This window comes from Hypanus sabinus, chromosome 12 (genome assembly GCF_030144855.1).
Source record: "Hypanus sabinus isolate sHypSab1 chromosome 12, sHypSab1.hap1, whole genome shotgun sequence".
Taxonomy (NCBI): Eukaryota; Metazoa; Chordata; class Chondrichthyes; order Myliobatiformes; family Dasyatidae; genus Hypanus; species Hypanus sabinus.
The window spans coordinates 28,226,225-28,244,828 of NC_082717.1; the positions used below are offsets into that span (position 1 = coordinate 28,226,225).

Sequence of the window (18,604 nt, forward strand, 5' to 3'; positions counted from 1 at the left end):
ATCCCTTGTGCGCTCCTGTCATACTTGGTGCCCCATCAGTAGCTACTGACACCAGGTGGGTGGTCTTTATTCCTTTGGCTCTTATCAATTCAAGACAGCCTCACAGATGTCCTCCCCCCATGTTTGGCCTTTTAGAGGTATCAATTCAATCATTTCTTCCTAGGGCCCGGCAGAGTTTACATACCCGCAGAACAGCACTATTTGTTCAATATCACCTTTGTCTTTAGACTCGTCACAGGCAATCGAGTAGGCCACAGCTGAATTGATGTCTTTAATTTGCTTCTTGTGATGTCTTCTGCCATTTTTATGGTTCTGTCTTTGACAGTCTTTGCAGAGAGGGGCATATCCCTGATTTTCTGCACAATTTCACTCTTGTTTTTAAAGTCCGTGAATAGATGTTCTGAAATCTTAATGAAAGATTCTTTTATATATTCACCATCTGTAAACTGCTTCCCGTGCCTGACTATTTCCTGAGCGGCAACAAAACTAGCATATGTAGTTGATTTTCCAGACTTCATCCACTTCTTGAAATGATTTTTGCTCAGATCAACCTTCCGCATCAGTTCCGAAACGGCTTTTTTTCTCTCATCTCCATCTGGATATTTTTGAGCAAAGGCTGCGTGCTTATTTTGGAAATGACTTGCGACATTTGACTTTTTGTTGTTTGCTAGTTTCTCATTGCATATTAAGCATACCGGTAAACCAGTCTCGTCAGCAGTGAAAGCAAATGAATCTGCCCACGTATCATTAAACGTTCTGTTTTCTTCAGTCAGTTTTCTTTTTTTTAGAATTCTCCATATTAGCCTACCTTGGATCGAATAATTAAAGAAATCGCGCACTGGCAGGTGTCAGGCATTGGCAGTGGTGACATATATTAATAGCAACAAAAAACATGTTTTATTTAGATTGTACAAGATCACCATAATCTTCAAATTTAGAATTACATTTCAAAAACTAACAAACTAACATAAAATACATTTTAATTAAATACTCATCATTTATTTTCCAAAGCCACAGGGAGCCGCAGCACAGAGATGAAAGAGCCGCGGGTTGCCGACACCTGACCTAGAGTCTGGACTTACACCAACTTACTGCCCTCTACTGTGCCTATTGTCATGTTTGTTATTTATTGTAAGGCCTGAACTGTTCTGTGCACTTTATGCAGTCCTGGGTAGGTCTGTAGTCTAGTGTAGTTTTATGTTTTATGTAGTTCAGTGTAGTTTTTGTGTTGTTTCTTGTAGTGCCATGGTCCTGAAAAATGTTGTCTTGATTTTACTGTGTACTGTACCAGCAGTTATGGTTGAAACGACAATAAAAAGTGACTTGACTTGGATGAAGCTATATGCATAACTCAAACTCCTGAATTAAATAATATTATGAGAGCTCTTTCATATGTAGAGGTGTCTATAAGTTCATAACCTGCAAATTGCCTGTATATCCCTTCACTATTCAACCCTCTGACTCATTCATTCCACAGATAATGTAAAGCTTCAAACAGCAGCCTTTGGTTTAAAATGCAGATCCTCACAGTTGCCAAGCATCATCAATATTAGAAAAATGATGCAAGTAACAATAATGTATTTTCCAAATATATTTTCCTTCTAGCTTTGCTGTGGTATGTAATTATTATCACAGCACTGTATTTTTATTTGTGCTTTTTTACAAACTAAATGCAATATGAGATTACCTGTGCCTGTTGAATAAAATTAAAAAGTTTTGCCTTGCTGCTGCTAAATATTTTAAGCTAATTAGCTATGTTTACCTCAGGGCTTTTTTTCAAAAACTCGGTAGTCATATGAAATATTTATTTAACCGTTAGGTACTCTGAAGTGAAAATGTATTCTGCAAAAAATCTTGGCATTAATTGAAATAGGCTAACTTCAATTTTGTCTCAAAGCAATTAGGAAATGTAGCTGAATCAGTTTTCATTGTGGAAATATATGATAGTACAGTTGCTGGAATCTGAAGCAACACATAGGCACTAGAGGAACTCAGCAGGATAGGCAGCATCTATGGAGAAAAAAAGACAGTTGACATTTTAGGTTGAAACCCTTCACCTAGACCCAAATAAAGGGTCTTGACCCTTTGGTCTTGACAGTGTCTAATCATTTTCCTCCATAGATGCTGCCTAACCTACTGAGTTCTTCCAGCACCTTTTGTTTTGCTGCACGTTGGGGAAAATTTTGGTAACTTATTTGCTGCATCAAAGGAACTAAGTGACCATGTTGGTGGTTCTGTAGTTTCAGAACCTCTGTCATTAGATTTTGCTTCATTTTATCTCAGCTTGATCTCAACTTCAACAATAATCCTAGGTTTATTGTTCATAAAGAAGGCTTGCTTTATTTGCATTCATTTTGCTGTTACTTTGTTTTAAAATTTGCAATAAACCAAAATGCTCATCAGTGGATGCCTCACCCCTCCCCAACATGTTTAATCCCTACCAGAGCATTCAATTCATCTGTCTCCAATTTCCGCATTCTAGTTTAATTGAACCATAGATTTATATGTCAGATGTAAATTGCACATCCAAAGGTTAATTTTCATTTAAGCCCATCTCATCATTGATTCCAGGTCAGCCTGCGCAAGCTTTCTTGTATGCGCAATGTGATAGCCTGTTTCCTTTTGGAGGGAAAATTGAATCTTGTCAATGGTTGCTCAAGCCAAGTTTTTGTTAGAAATAGTGTTTGCCTACTTCTGTTCATTTCCACATCCATATAATGTTACAGTATTGCAGTTTAGTCTGCATCAGTAAAGACTAAAGCAAAAGTACTGAATTGGGTGTAAACTGAAAGATGACCAAAATCCTCAGTAAAATGAGGAAGGGATGCTGGTCCTGCTGTTCAGTATTTAAACTGATTTCATAGTTTAAATTTAAGGATGAAAATGCATCCAAAATTACTTACAATGAATATATTCATATACAAATATTCTTTCATGTTGACCTGAACTGTATCTCTCTCTGAATCTTGCATTATTTTGTTAATTGCAGTATATGGCAAACCGGTGGTTTCTGCATCTTCACAGAATTATATAAACAATCAGTCTCAAGCTGACCAGGAAATCAATACTCTGTATTCAAGGAGCCAAGATAAACCAGATTGCCCTGAATCAGAGACTGATAATGCTGCATCTCTTGGAGACCACTCGGAGACTGAGCGCATTCCTCGTCCGCTGAGCCCCACGAAGCTTCTTCCTTTTATGTATAATCCGTATCGAAATCAGAGTGATGCTGATTTGGAGGCATTAAGGAAAAAACTGTCCAATGCACCTAGGCCACTGAAGAAACGTAGCTCCATTACTGAGCCCGAAGGACCAAATGGACCCAATATTCAAAAGCTGCTCTATCAGCGTACCACACTAGCTGCAATGGAAACAGCTAGTCCAATGCCATTCTATCAACCAAAACAACCTGCTTTTTCATCCGCTGAAGAGAATACCATAACTGAAAGCAGAGATGTCAGTGTTAAAGTAGAAGATGAGACTACAGCATCAACAGTAGAAATTCCAGATCAAACAGAACCAGGTGTCATAAAGGAGACTGAGGCATCAGGTGCTGAAGAACTTGTGAAAACTTCCCCAGGTAGCTCAGCTTTTCTGGAAGGGCAGCTCGTAGTTCCTACTCTTTTACCTGCTGTAGAAGAGCAACCAAATCAGGAGAGCCCACTTTCACCACAGGAGTTAGCAGAAGAATATCCTCCTTACCCACCACCACCTTATCCTGTTGCTGGTAATCATGACGCTGTTGGTGATGATAGCTATAATATGCGTCCACCTGAGATTACTGGACATACAGTCCTGCCACCTGTGAGTAGTATTTACTGCAGAAATCCTACTGGAATATTGGACTCATTAATCACTTCTGGGTATATAAAATAAATCATGCTGGATGCACAGTTTGTAAATTTTATTTCCACCATACTCAATTTAAATTTTATTAGAATTTAAGTAATTTATCTGATTACCCCTAAATACTGTTTATTTCTCAAAAGTATGTTCAACAATTTAATATGTTTATCTAGTAGCCAAATACTATATAATTTAACTGTATTTGGAGGTTAAATGTTGAACTCAGAACTCTACTCTTCTGTATCCGTTGCTACTCTTCTGTATCCCTTGCCTTTCCCATATGCTTCCAGAGGGGAATTTTTGTATACAGTTGTAAACACTTTTGCAAAAATTCTTTTTTCCTGGGATACTGAGGCTGATTGTATAGCTTTGCCTCAATTGCCCTATAAAATGCTAAGAATCAAATCTGGCATCTCCCTAACTTGTATTGTTTAATTGGTCGAAAGTAAATCTCTCCAAAGAATCTGGTACATTGGCTCCTGAGTGATCTTTTTAGTAAGTGTTATTTGATATTGCTTTTAATATCTATATAAATTTTGTTGCTTCAGGGAAAAAGAACAAATCTGAAAAAGGTGGGGTCAGAGCGCATAGGTCACAGTATGAGAGTGAAGTTCAATCCTCTCGCCTTACTGCTCGATTCTTCTCTGGAAGGTGAATTTGATTTAGTCCAGCGTATCATCTATGAGGTATGTTAAATCCATTAGTATACCTTAATGTCCAGCATGCATAAGCTTTTTCTGCATCAGTTTATAGTTTTAGTGACTTTACTGGAGAGTTTTTTTAAAATAACTTCTTGTGCATCCCAATACTTTATATCTGTAAATCTGTACCTGTTTCTTCATTTCTATGCCAAATAGTATGACTCCATTTGTTACTTGTGAATGTATCTGCATCATTTGGCTGATCAAGGAGCACTGTTTGTAATTCATTCCAAAAGAAAAGCAAACCAAATAATTGCATTTTTTCTTTTTATTGTGTGTTTCTTTTCCTGAAATAGTTTTCTAATGTGAATACTGTAGTAAACTGTATCCTTAAGCAAGAAACTAAATGTTATAAAATTGCCCTGAAATGAAAGACACATTTGCATTTGTATTGATTACATCCAGGTTGTATTTTTTTAACTAGTGACAGTACATTAAATCTTTTTTTAAAGTTTCAAGCTTCCATATTCTGAATTGATTCATCAAAGCTTTCCAGAATATCATGCTTCCAATAACCATGAATTCTGATGCAATAGCTTGTTCATTTGTACTAAGAAATTTTTCAGAAAAAAATGGTTTGTGCTATTGTTCTACTCACTGGAATTCAGAAAGGGTAGGGGGATCTCATTGAAACCTTTCGAATGTTGAAAGGCCTAGACAGAGTAGATGTGGAAAGGATGCTTCTCATGGTTGAAGAGTCTAGCTCAAGAGGGAACAGTCTCAGGATAGAGGGGCACCCTTTCAAAACAGTTGCAGAGAACTTTCTTTAGCCAAAGGTGGTGAATTTGTGGAATTTGTTTCCTCGTGCAGCTGTGGAGGCCAGGTCGTTGGGTATATTTAAGGCAGGGATTGATAGGTTCTTGATTGGACGTGGCATCAAAGGTTATGGGGAGAAGGCCAGGAACTGGGGTTGAGAAGGAGTAGAAAAAAGGGATCAACCATGATTGAGTGTTGGGGCAGACTCAATAGGCCAGATGGCTTAATTCTGCTCCTATGTCTTATGGTCTTATATTGTAATATCTTATCGTTTTTGTAGGTGGAAGATCCCAGCCAACCAAATGATGAAGGAATAACAGCACTACATAATGCTGTGTGTGCAGGCCATACAGAAATTGTGAAGTTCTTAGTACAGTTTGGAGTAAATGTTAATGCAGCAGATAGTGATGGGTGGTAAGTTATAGAATGTTGTTGTTTCTGGTCTACTTTGTAACATTCTTGGTGCAATCTAAATGCCAATTTTATGGAAATGGTGTTGCAAGTTGTTTCACAGCATATAAGAAAATTAAAACAAAAACAAATCTGTAATCTTAATTTTATTTCCAGTGTATTTAAAGTGATTAATATAGTTGCATTGTCTTCTTGAAATATTTGCTTTGACACAAGAAATTCCTGTTGAATTCAAGCAAGCTAATGAAATAATGACAGATTGGCTATTCGCTGCAAGCATTTCAGAGCTACCTTCAGGTATTTTAGCATAATTATTCATTTCCTGATTGAGACCAGTACAAGAATCAGATTGCAGTCTTGTTTGTCAAATACACTAAAACTCAGTTGTATTTTAACACTGTGAGAATAATTACTATGTACGCACATCAGTTTTATTATATTAGGCCACTTAAATAGTAATTTTCATATTTTGGAGGAAATACATTTAATCTAATTTTAACTAGTGTTAAAGTGCAACTTAACAGAATATTGTTCATGTTCATGCACTTTTTAATATAGAGTAGAATTCAAATCTTGTGCTGCTGCTTCTTAGCCCATCACCCCTACTGGGGCATAGGTCTTAGACAACAACTTGCCAGAGTTCCTCTGTCCATGATTACATGCCGGAATTATGAATGAAAATTTGTCATTACCTATTTTGCTTTTTTCCCTCATGGAAAAAGAATCCATATTATCCCTGTACCAGATGCGCTTCTTCTGGTTTGTAGTTTTATTGCCAGTTGCTCTTTGCATGGGTGATTTTTCTTTTTGATAGGTAGTTCCTCAGGATCAAGGATGATTTGCTTCTAGTCCAGTTTTATGTTTACTTGGGTGTCTAATGAGGTCACTGTAGGAACCACATTATTCCGCAGATAAGAGGATGACAGAGCAGGTGGATGGTTGTGTGGTAGTACGCTTCTGCTTTCATAAGGCCTCTATGGGCTTCTGATGCTTAACCTAAAACTTAATGCTGCTTCTCTACTTTGAACATCAAGGTACAAGGTTCCCAGGAATCATTAGAAATTTTGCATTTTTGCAAGGAGTCTTTGAACCCATTCTTGAATCATTTCTTCTGTGCACTTGCTAATCTATTCCCAAGACATAGTTGGGAATAAAGTGTCAGTGTCAGTATCAGGAGCCTGGTGCCAGGCATGCAGGGGATTTTGCAGATACCACATTGGAGGTATTTTTCCAGTGCTTTAAGATGCAGTATGTAGATAATCTAGGTCAAGGTCCAGGTGGACAACAGTCACTGATAACCAAAAGCTTGATTTTTCTGTCAATTTTAGACCATCTTCAAATACCCCTTCCAACTGACCAAGCTTGGTGCCTTCAATGTGTCAACAATGGTGAATTTCATCTTTGATTTTGCCTTTATTGAGAGGTTTTGCAGGGTTGTAAATATGGACCTTCATTGTTGAAGGGAAGTGTGTAAGACCCTTTCTGATAACAAAGCATTGACTGAAATGTTTTGTGATGCTACTCCACCTGGTGGCACAGTTGAAAACTGGGACAAATTTGCTATTGAAAGCTGAATAGTTTGAATAACACAAGGCTGAGAGCTTTTTGCCTTTTGTATAGGAATACAACATTCCCCTGTTAATGAAATGCTTCCAGCTGATGGTATTCAAATTTTACTGCTGTGCTTAACTTCATAGTGTTACAGATTTCTGCATTATATTTGTATTTTGACCAAGTTTGTTAATAATACCCAAATATATCAAATACTTAAATGAAATGAAAGCCAGGGAGCCCATATTCTTGCCTGACAATATTAATCTGATGGCATGAGTTTTGACTTGTGTTTGGATTGCTAGGTTCCTTTAGGTTTCCTTGTATCCATTATAGAGAGACTAATCGTTTCCATCAATGATCTGACTGGGCAAATTTTTGTGCAAATGTGAGGTGAGGGCCTCCATCAGTCAGGGATGACCCTGGATATTGTCCTGACTGCCTGGGCAGTACGCTATGGAGAGCAAGCTGGTGCCCGTGTAGCAAACTCCCGCTCTCCACGCACCTGATGAACCCAAAGTAACGGCAGAGACTAGTACAGCGGTGTTGCAGGAGTCAGGATTGAACTCAATGTCGGCCTCCCTTAGGGACCCCAGCTCTGGATTTTTCCCTCTGGGTTTACTTCTGAAGCCTTCCCCATCAGTGAGTATAGCCGTGTAACCCTTGGCTTCTGTTGGCTGCATAAGTCTAGGGAAGACAATCTCTGGTCCCACGGAACGTATGAGATTAAGGCATGAAACCTCCTGTTCATGTGGATGCTGTGTGATGTATTATCCTGGTACAAATTAGTACCGCCAAATAACAGACAGTACATCATATGCACTTAAACGATTTAGCTTTATAATTTATAATTTGACTAAAGGGTTAGTAAAGTAAAACAGAAAGAAAAGGGCCCATTTTAATGGAACAGTCTAATGTGCACAAGTTGAAGCTCATGGTTTCCCTTCTCCTGGTCCTCCATCAATTTCCTCGAGCTTTTGTGGACTCCCAGCCCCACTCCAAGTCCACTCCTTTCTGATGTCTACCACCTCTCCTTCCTGGCTTCTTCTCTCTCCATTTTCCGCCGAACAAAAGCCCCAGATCACCTCGGTGACAGGCACGCAGCCAGAAAAAACACTCCCCTCGTGGGATGGCTCACATTCCAAATCTCTAACCATAAACCAAGCACTGCTGCTACAGAAAGACCATTACATCAGCAGTGCTTCTAAAGGCCATAACATTAGCAGTGGAACCTTTCCCAGGGTGTTACAGCTGCAAGATAGCTAACGTTTGAGATTTGAGTTTTCCTTCTAGATGAGCTGACAACCCCATCTGCCCAAAGTGACTGGCTTTAAGGCATCAGCAACCTGCCTTTATCCCTTGTTAGTAGAAACAGTTTTGCCGGGCTCTGTAGCTAAGCCACACGTGAGGGCCAGGAGCTGGACTTGGTTGTCAAAAGCTATTTGAGGTGCACGTCTTTGGGGGCATTTTAATAAGTAGTGGGAGCACCACCCTTGGCTATAACAACCTTAAAGAACCTGTGAAAATGTGTAAATGTAAATAAAATAGGCAAAGAAGTGAGGATAAACTAGGGTCTTATAAAAATGCTTTCTGCAATACTGAATAATAAAAGGTTAGTCAAAGAAAAAGTGCACTTGTTTGACCAAAGTTAACACGAGGAGTTAAAAAGCACTTTGTATCTCCTGTAGAGAAGATTGTGTAAATAAAGGAGAACCCTTTCTGGTCAGAGATTCCCAGGATTGGACTTGATACAAATAGAGCATGAACCTGATTATCTGCAAATAAGCAAGATCAGCATGACTGGATTGGATGGGAAGCAAAAGTGGAAATTGTGTCGCATTTAATGGAATATATTGAATCTGTTTTTTAAAAGAGAGGATAAGTTATCCGTAGGACAGTCAAATAACAACAATCAGCATGGAAATGTTAGAAATATCATGTGGGGATTGATCGGACTGTTTAAATCAATGGAGGGGATTGATAAAGATGGAATATTTTAATCTCAAAATGTCATAAACTTGTTAACAATGTCCAGACCATCAGACTGAAGGTACAATGATAATGAATCTGGCAAGGGACAAAAAGTAGGGTACGATAGTGAATGATAATTTTCTGTGTTCTGAAGGAATTGTGAAGTGGTATTTCTTTGGCAGTACTAAAAACATCAGATCATTTCAAATATATTTCATAACTTGGTTGAAAAGAAAATGTCGAAAACACTCAGCATATGTTGGAGTACAAATGGACAGTGCTTCAGGTCTGAGATCTTTTGCTTTAATCCCAGTTCTGACAAAAGATTCAGACCCTGAAACATTAATTCTTTCTCTTTTCATAGATGCTGATTGACCTGCCAATTATTTCCAGCATTTGTTTTTATTTCGGATTTCTAACATCTGCACATCCCCGTTTCATTCTTATGAGTAAAATTATCAGGAGTGTTATTTGAAAAGTCCATAGATGACACAAAACCTTTGATAGTATTAACCAAAGATCTGGAGGTAATATGAGAATTTTAGGGAAGAAGGTTATGAGCTGGATTGCTTTGCCTGAAATACGGCAGGAGCAATCAAATCATGGCTGAAAGAATATTATACAGTAGCTGGGAGCTTAATGTCCAGGGATAAACTTTATATCAAAAGGACGGGCAGGAAGGCAGAGGGGGTCGGTAAAAAAAATGAAATCAAATCATTAGAAAGAGGACACATAGGGTCTGAAGTGTTGAGTCATTGTGAATAGAGCTAAGGAACTGCAAGGGTAAAAAGACACTGATGGGAGTTTGTATTACAGACTATCAAACAGTGGTAAGGTTATGGTGTATTAGTTACAATGGGAGATAGAAAATGCAAGCCAAAAGTTACAATAGTCATCAGGGATTTCAATATGGAGGTGGATTGAGAAAATTGGGTTGGTGTGGGATTCCAAGAGAGGGATTTTCTAGAGTGCCTATAGGATGGCTTTTTTGGGTAGGTCATGGTTGAGCTCACTAGGGAGAATCAGCTGTTCTGGATTGGGTGTTGTGCAATGAACTGTAATTGAGCAGAGAGCTTAGGGTAGAAGGAACCTTGGGGAGAAGTGAGAAGGAGATGCTGAATTCAGATGTATCCATATTACAGTGGAGTAAAGGGAATTACAGAGGTATGAGAGAGGAGTTGGCCAGAATTGATTGGAAAAGAACACTGTCAGGGGTGACAGCAGAGCAGCAGTGGCTGGAATTTCTGGAAGCAATATGGAAGGCACAGGATGCAAACATCCCAAAGAGGAAAAACTATTCTAATGGGAAAATGACATAACTGCAGCTAAGAAGAGAAGTCAAAGCCAACATAAAAGCCAAAGAGGGAGCAAAATTTAGTGGGAAGCTTTTAAAAACCAGAAGGCAACTTAAGAAAAAGTCATTAAGCAGGTAAAGATGACATATGCTATAAGCTAACAGCATTGACATAAGCTAGCCAATAATATTAAAGAGGATGTCAAAATTTTCCCAGAAATATAAATTGTAAAAGAAAGGCAGAGTGGATATCAGACCACTGGAAAACAATGCTGGAGAGGCAGTAACGGGGGACAAGGAAATGGCGGATGAACTGGATAAGTATTTTGCATCTGTCTTCACTGTGGAAGAGACTAACAGTATGGTGGAAGTTCCAGGTGTCAGGGGCATGAAGTGTGTGAAGTTTGTATGAGGGGTGCGTGGGGTTCTTCACAATGCTGTTAGCTTTGTGGAAGCAGCGTGTGGTGTAAGTGTCTGTAATGGCGGGAAGAGTGACCCCGATGATCCCTTCAGCTGACCTCACTATCCGCTGCCGGGTCTTACGATCCGAGAGGGTGCAATTTCCAAACCAAGCAGTAAATAACCAAGGGGAATCAGCTGATATTGTGTACTTGGATATTCAGAAGGCTTTAACAAGGTGTCACACATGAGGCTGCTTAACAGGCTTCAAGCATATGGTATTACAGGAAAGATTCTAGCACAGGTAAAGCAGTACCTGATTGGCAGAGGCAAAGAGAGGGAATCAAGGGAGCCTTTTCTGGTTGGCTGGCAGTGATTAGTGATGTTCCACAGGGGTCTGTGTTGGGATTTATTTCTTCTTGTGTTATATGTCAATGATTTGGATGATGGAATTGATGGTTTAGTTGCAAAGTTTTTAGACCATATTAAGATAGGGGGAGTTACAGGTATTTTTGAGGAAGTAGGCTACAGAAAGACAAACAGATTAGAAGAATGGTCAAAGAAATGGCAAATGGAATACAGTGTTGGGAGTGTATGGTCATGCACCAGTAGAAGAAATGAAAGGGTTGACTATTTTCTATGTGGAGAGAAAATACAAAAAACTGAGGTGCAAAGGGCCTTGAGAGTCCTCGTGAAGCAAGGATGTAATGTTGAGTCTTTATAAAGCACTGGTGAGGCTTCACTTGGAGTATTGTGAGCAGTTTTGGGTCCCTTAGAAAGGATGAGTTGAAACTGGAAAGGATTCAAAGGAGGTTCACGAAAATGATTCCAGGATTGAATGGCTTGTATTATGAACAGCATTTTGATGGCTCTGGGCCTGTTTTCACCAGAATTCAGAAGAATGAGTGGTGACCTCATTGAAACCTATTGATAGAGAGGATATGAAGAGGATGTTTCCTGTGATGGGAGAGTCCAAGATCTGAGGACACAGCCTCAGAATAAAGGGGCGTCCATTTAGAATGGGGATGAGAATTTATTTAGCCAGAGAGAGATGAATCTGTGGAAGCCATATCGTTATGTACAGTCAGCCCTCCTTATCTGCAGGGGATTGGTTGCAGTACCCCCGGCAGATACCAAAAAACACGAATGCTCAAATCCTTCCTTACTCTGTCTCAGTGCAACGGACTTTAGGACCCAGCGGAGCTCAGGACCCACCGCCCGCAGTGTTTCTTTTCTGTTGACGTAAAACGATCACGACTGAAAATAAAGTGGAAATAATAAAGCGATCGGAAAGAGGTGAAACACCGTCAGTCATTGGAAAAGCATTAGGCTACAGTCGGTCAACAATCAGAACAATGTTAAAGTGAGAATAATGGAGCGTGTGAAGGCCCTGCCCCGATGAAAGCTACAATTATTACTAAGCAATGCAGTGGTTTGATTATTGAAATACATACTTTTTTTAGTGTTTTATATGCATAGAAAGGTAAAATATATACTATATACTAAGACAAATGTTTGACTAACTGACGCTAAATAATACCAGATGTACCTGTTCCAACTTAGAGAACTTCCAGTTTTTCTTTCGATTCCCGATCCGCAGTAACCTATGCACATCCTCACGTATACTTTAAATCATCTCTAGATTGCTTATAATACCTAATATGTAAATGCTGTGTGAATTGTTGTTATACTGTATTGTTTAGGGAATAATGACAAGAAAAATGTCTGTACATGCTGGAACAACAAGTGCTGAACGGAGAACTTACGGGTTTTCCCAATCCGCAGTTGGTTGAATCTGTGCATGAGGAGGGCCGACTGTATATTCAAGACAGACATTGATAGATTCTTGATTGGTCAGGGCATGAAGGAATACGGGGAGAAGGCAGCAGATTGGGGCTGAGAGGAAAATTGTATCAGCTATGATGAAATGGCGGAGCAGACTCGGTGGGCCAAATGGCCTAATTCTGCTCTTATATCTTGTGTTTTTATGGAATTGGGATGTATGTGAAATTAAAATAATATTGCTTTGTGAAGTAGAAACAGAATTAGAAAACTATAGATAATGATTTATAAAATTGCACTGGGCCAAAGATTATTCTCCTGTGCTATCACTTTCTATTTTAGAAATGATTGACACTTGCATTATCTCAAATGAGTTATTGTGAACATATGTATGGAAGAGCTCTTAACTTACTGTTCTTTCTGGTAGACGAAGCTTGTTGCAGGTAAAAGGCCACAAAAGAGATATTTTCTTAATGTTACCATTTGTTTATATCCCTATTAGGACTCCTTTGCATTGTGCAGCCTCCTGTAATAATGTGCAAGTTTGCAAGTTCCTAGTTGAATCTGGAGCAGCAGTGTTTGCTACAACCTACAGTGACCTACAGACTGCTGCTGATAAATGTGAGGAGATGGAGGATGGTTACGTCCAATGCTCACAATTTCTATACGGTATGTGAAAAATGGAGTGCCATATGATTTCACTACTCTGCCTATTTTTCCCCTTATACCGTAAACCTATCAATAATTTGTAGGCATAACTTAATGTGGGATAATTTCTGCTGGAAATAGGAAAATACTGAAATAAGCATTTTCTTCCTCAGGTGTGCAAGAGAAGATGGGTATAATGAACAGAGGCATAGTATATGCACTTTGGGATTATGAATCTCAAAATGAAGATGAATTATCGTTTAAGGAAGGTGACTGTATGTCAGTAATCCGACGAGAAGATGAGAATGAAATTGAATGGTGGTGGGCACGGTTAAATGAAGGTGAAGGATACGTAGCTCGCAATTTACTTGGGGTAAGTTTATGGTGAGGATTAGATTGAGTCACTAAATGAGTGTGTTCCTCTACCATAGTATTCAAATGCTGTTGAAGAACTAAAGAGATGGTGATCTGTGTTTTCAATGTAAATTAACTGACTCCCATGATGTGAAGCAAACAGTTGAACCCATACTTATATTTTCTGAGGCGATAAAACTTCCATATTTGGGTATTAAGATGCATTCATTAATGTGTGGGAAGTAATGACAGGGCAACCGGGGTTTGTCGGTTCCACAGATTGACTGATAGTAGTTTTGTTGGTCATGTAGCTATCACTGACAAAGTCAGCAATTATTGCCCAGTCCTCATTGTCTTAAAAAAAAATTGGTTGTGTAGCATGGTTGGGTAGAGGGTTCCATATTTCAGGCCTAATAGTAGTGAAAGAATGGTGATGTATTTCTAAATCATGGTGACATGTGACTTGCAAGGGAACCTAGATATTCTCATGCATCTGCTATCCTTGTCCTCCTTGATAGATGTTGTACATTTAAGAGAACTGTTGGGATCTTGTTAGAATTGGAGGAAGAGAGTGACTGTTAGTTGATGTCCATCTACGATACCATGCTCCACTAAACTATAATTGCTTCAGGAATTACTACATTTTATCTTTTTCAAACTAACTGATGTTTGCTTCATAAGTCTCCACAAGCAACTCAGGGACATGATATCCTATAAGTGTTTAGGAATGTCCTGGCTTTCTGACCAGACACCGTTCTAGGCATTACACCTTGAAAGATATTCTCTCTGTTGCTGTATTCTTCCAAAATTCAAAGCTCACAAATTTGCTTTGTATTTTTTCAGCTTTATCCAAGAATTAAACCAAGACAGCGAAGTCTGGCATAAAGCAACTACCAGAAAACATTATCGATAAAGACTACAACCTTCGTTTATTTTTCAGGAAGTTGTAGCAATCCAGATCCAACGGAATATTTGCAATAAAATAATGATCTCCAGACGTAAATGAAGGAAAATTCAATGTACACAAAGAATGCTTCTGTAATGAAGTTAGATATTTTTGCTCAGTGTTAATGATCACCTGTTTTAGATGGCGAACGAAGTTTATGTTTTTGAAAACAAGAGTGTGTATTTTAATGGACAATAATACAGATAATATTTTAAAGATCTTGTATAGATGGAGCACAGATGATTTGACAAAAAAAGCTAAACTTGTTTCTCCTCCATCATTATTTTTTAAATCAAATTTGTTGTTACTGCATTTGTTATTTTTGCTATATGCTATCCAGGACTGTCTTTTGCTAGCATCAATAAGAAAATTATTTCTCTTTTAACAGAAACAGTTAGGCGAAGTTAAAATGGGAATCTTAGCAAAGATTTTGATAGTTAAAGTAGTTTCAAGCAGGATTATAGATAGTCAATGCCTTAGTTTTTAGCTGTTTCTAGTATCCAGATATTTTTATCTTGAGATATTACTCTTCACTATGATATATTGCAAATTCCAAAGCTTGCAGCTAAGATTTGGAGGGTTGGTTCAAAAAATTTAAAAACTTATTTTTGATATTTTCAGTGATGGTCTTTCAGACGCAAAACATTAAACAATATTTTTCTGGCTGACTCTGGCCTGTCCCTTTTAACTCTTTCTAGTTTAGGTTACAATAAATTTCCTTACATAAAAGAAGAATTTCATTTTTTGATCTTACTTCTATATATTAAACAATGACTGCAGAGGTAAATATTTTGTATTTCTCAATATCCCAATATAAAAATAAATGCAGTCTTTTTCAAAGACAAAATAATATAGTATTGCAGTTCTAATCTTTTTCCAGACTTCTATCCCTAAAGAAATATAAGTTTAGTGTGGTCTAAAACTATTAACATTTTATATACTAATATCTTTAACAATTAATTACTAGGCATTAATTTAGGAACAGTTATTTTATTATTGTTTAATTCATTGCATAGACATGAAGACATTATGATGTAAACACTCATACCACTGTGCTTTAGACAACTTTCATTTCTCCACAGATGTGGATTTTTACCAGTTTAATAAGCCTTGCAAGAAATATAAATTCTTGTGTGGATAAAAACTGCATTTTGCCCCTTCTGTACACTGTAGAACCATCCATTAATAAGTGTTAACCTCCAGCCTTTATCTAATAATAAATAATTGAGATTCAGAATCAAGCATGTTGGTTGTTACCTGGAGGTTCTGCCATCTATGCCTGAAAAAAAACTGTGGGTGTTGCACTTATTAACTTTTAAAATGAAATTTATGACGATTTGGAAGCTCTGGCTTCCAAAGCACAGCTAAATAAGATACAAGCATGTAGTTGATCGGTATCTCAACTCCAATTTGCCTACTCTGAGTACAATTTCTACACATCTAGGTTTAACTCATTTTTGTTGAAAGAGCATTCAAGCTCCTTCTTGTGAAGAAGTGCTTCCTGGTGTTGCTCGTAAACCAGTTTGATGTTTATGTCACCAGGTTCTGATCGACATAGGCAGAAGAGATTTCATGTTATTTATTCTAATTTTACAAATGTTTCAAGCATGTCATCCCATTGTATTTTAAATGAAGAGAGTACAAATCTAGACCTTTCATTTGAATCTTCTGATCCAGGCCTCATCAAACCTGGTATCATTCTGGTGAATCCTGCTTTTGCTACATTCGCAAAAAGCAGGATTTCTGGTGGCCAACCATTTTAATTCCAATCCCTGTTTCTATTCCAACATGTCGGTCAATGACCTCTACTGCCACAATGAGGCCATTCTCAGGTTGGGGCAACAACACCTTATATTCCAACTTGGTAGTCTCAACCCGATGGCATGAACATTGATTTCTCCAACGTGGTAATCTTTCCCCTTCCCTCTTCAGTTCTCCACTGTGGCCCCCCTCTTACCTTTTCTCCTCACTTGCCTATCACCTCCCTCTGGTACATCTCCCCCCCCCCCCCCTTCTCTTTCTCCCTTGATCCACTCTCCTCACTGATCAGATTCCTTCTTCTCCAGCCCTTAATCTTTTGCACCCATCACCTCCTAGCTTCTTACTTCACCCCCTCTCCCACACTCACCTAGCTTTCTCCTATCATTTTCTAGCTTCTATTACTTCTCCTTCCTTCACTTTTTTATTCTGGCTTCTTTGCCCTTCCTTACCAGTTCTGATGAAGGGTGTCAGTCTGAAATACCAACTGTTCACATACTTCCGTTCCCCCCAGCATTTTGTATCATTCTGTTGAATCCTTCTAACACTAGCATATGCTTTTGAGGTGCAGAACCCAGAACTTGATCTCTTCCTGATGCAGTTTAACCTCATAGTATAACACGCAAGCCCTCTGAACTGTAAGCCTCTTTAAGATCAAAGGTTCAGATTCCATTAGCTGTATACTTTAATATCTGTGTTCAGCATTATTTCTTTAATGATATTTATTCAAATATTTAATTCTCATTGCCTCCCTGTTTTCTGTTAATTGTCTCTAGCCTTAGGTGCTAGTTTGATAATTTTCATTTGCAAAAACTAATTTTCCAAGGCAAAACACCCCAAATCTAAGATAAATGGCTGTAAAAAAAAAAATTAATGTGGTGGTGTTAATATTCAACATATCTTACAGGTCATACCTGCAGTATATAAAAATAATTCACAGCTGTATTTTTCATTAATATGGCAATCATTGCTGTTTGTAGAAACAGTTTGTACTTTAACCTAACAGTTAAAATAAATTGGTCCTCTAGCTCTCAATCACAGTCTGACTAATGAGTAAAACATTTTTGGTCTTTGCCAGCAATTTTCCACAGAGTAGGAAGGTATGAGTATTCTATGTAGAAGAAGGAGTAGGTGGTGACGTTCCTTCTGGTCTTATTTTTTTTAATTCCCTTTCCCAGATTGAGGAATCATGAATGCATTGTACTTGCCTCTTGTGTTCATTAATACTTCTTCAAAATTAATGTGTTCAAAGGGGCTTAACGGTGCCACAAACAAATCTAACAAATAGATTTACAAGATTTGATGCCTTTGCAGATGGGTACAAGCAGCGCCCTGTTAAATTAGCAACTCTGTCGATTTAGTAACTAAAAAAAACTTGAAGTGTATGCTGATTTCTTCTCTGAAACATATGTAAATACAAGGCATCATTTTGAATCTTACGATCAGCACACAGCACCTGGATCACTCCTATTGTCACCCTTGCAGCACAACCTCTTTATTGCTAATGATTAGATGCGAGTTAGTACTCAATTACCAGACTTAATTTTGTTATTTCATTTCTATTTCCCACAAAGAGCAAACTCAAACTGAGTTTGGCATCAGAGTTTTTTAATTTGGTTGATTGTTAACACATTTATTATATTTGGTGTTGCTTAATGTTTCTGTACTGAAAACTAAAAAATATACTGGAATACATGAAGTTTATCTCAAAATGTATCTATTTTAAGGAAATTTCAGAGTTTTGATTGATGGATATTTTTTCTAAGATGTTACATGCAGAAAATTTGTTGCTAACCATTATCCAGTACCAAAAGCTACTAATACACTGCCAAGTAAACCTGAGTATTGAGTTGTATTTAAAATTATTTGAAATTGAAATCAATGTTTAATTGTTTATTTTACAAAATTTTAACTATTAATTCTAGTATTTCATTATCAAAATTGGAAATAGAAAGGCCAGTTTGTAGTTGTACATTGCAAAGAGTACAGATTTATTTTAACTTAGTTTTGTACTCTTATCTGATTTCATTTTATAGCTTTAAAATAAAATGTACAGGAAAAAATGCATGATTTGGAAATGGGGCTGTGTATTGTAAAACCTGAATTTTTACCTTGTGGAGAGTAAAAATAATGGCTTTGTGGTATATTTTGTTGTATTGTAAAAGTGTGAACCATCTGGGGGAACGG

General features: G+C 37.9%; 1 protein-coding gene across 2 annotated transcripts in view; it reads left to right on the top strand.

Moving 5' to 3' along the window:
- Positions 1-18,116, top strand: part of LOC132402721 (apoptosis-stimulating of p53 protein 2-like) — a 102,575-nt gene extending 84,459 nt beyond the window's left edge. For both annotated transcript variants that reach the window (XM_059985687.1, XM_059985686.1), the window contains exons 13-18: positions 2,990-3,804; positions 4,395-4,532; positions 5,584-5,717; positions 13,214-13,380; positions 13,533-13,732; positions 14,557-18,116. In XM_059985687.1, coding sequence (XP_059841670.1) covers positions 2,990-3,804; positions 4,395-4,532; positions 5,584-5,717; positions 13,214-13,380; positions 13,533-13,732; positions 14,557-14,598 — 1,496 coding nt within the window. In that variant the 3' untranslated portion in view covers positions 14,599-18,116. The remainder of the gene's footprint in view (positions 1-2,989; positions 3,805-4,394; positions 4,533-5,583; positions 5,718-13,213; positions 13,381-13,532; positions 13,733-14,556) is intronic.
- Positions 18,117-18,604: the final 488 nt, after the last annotated feature.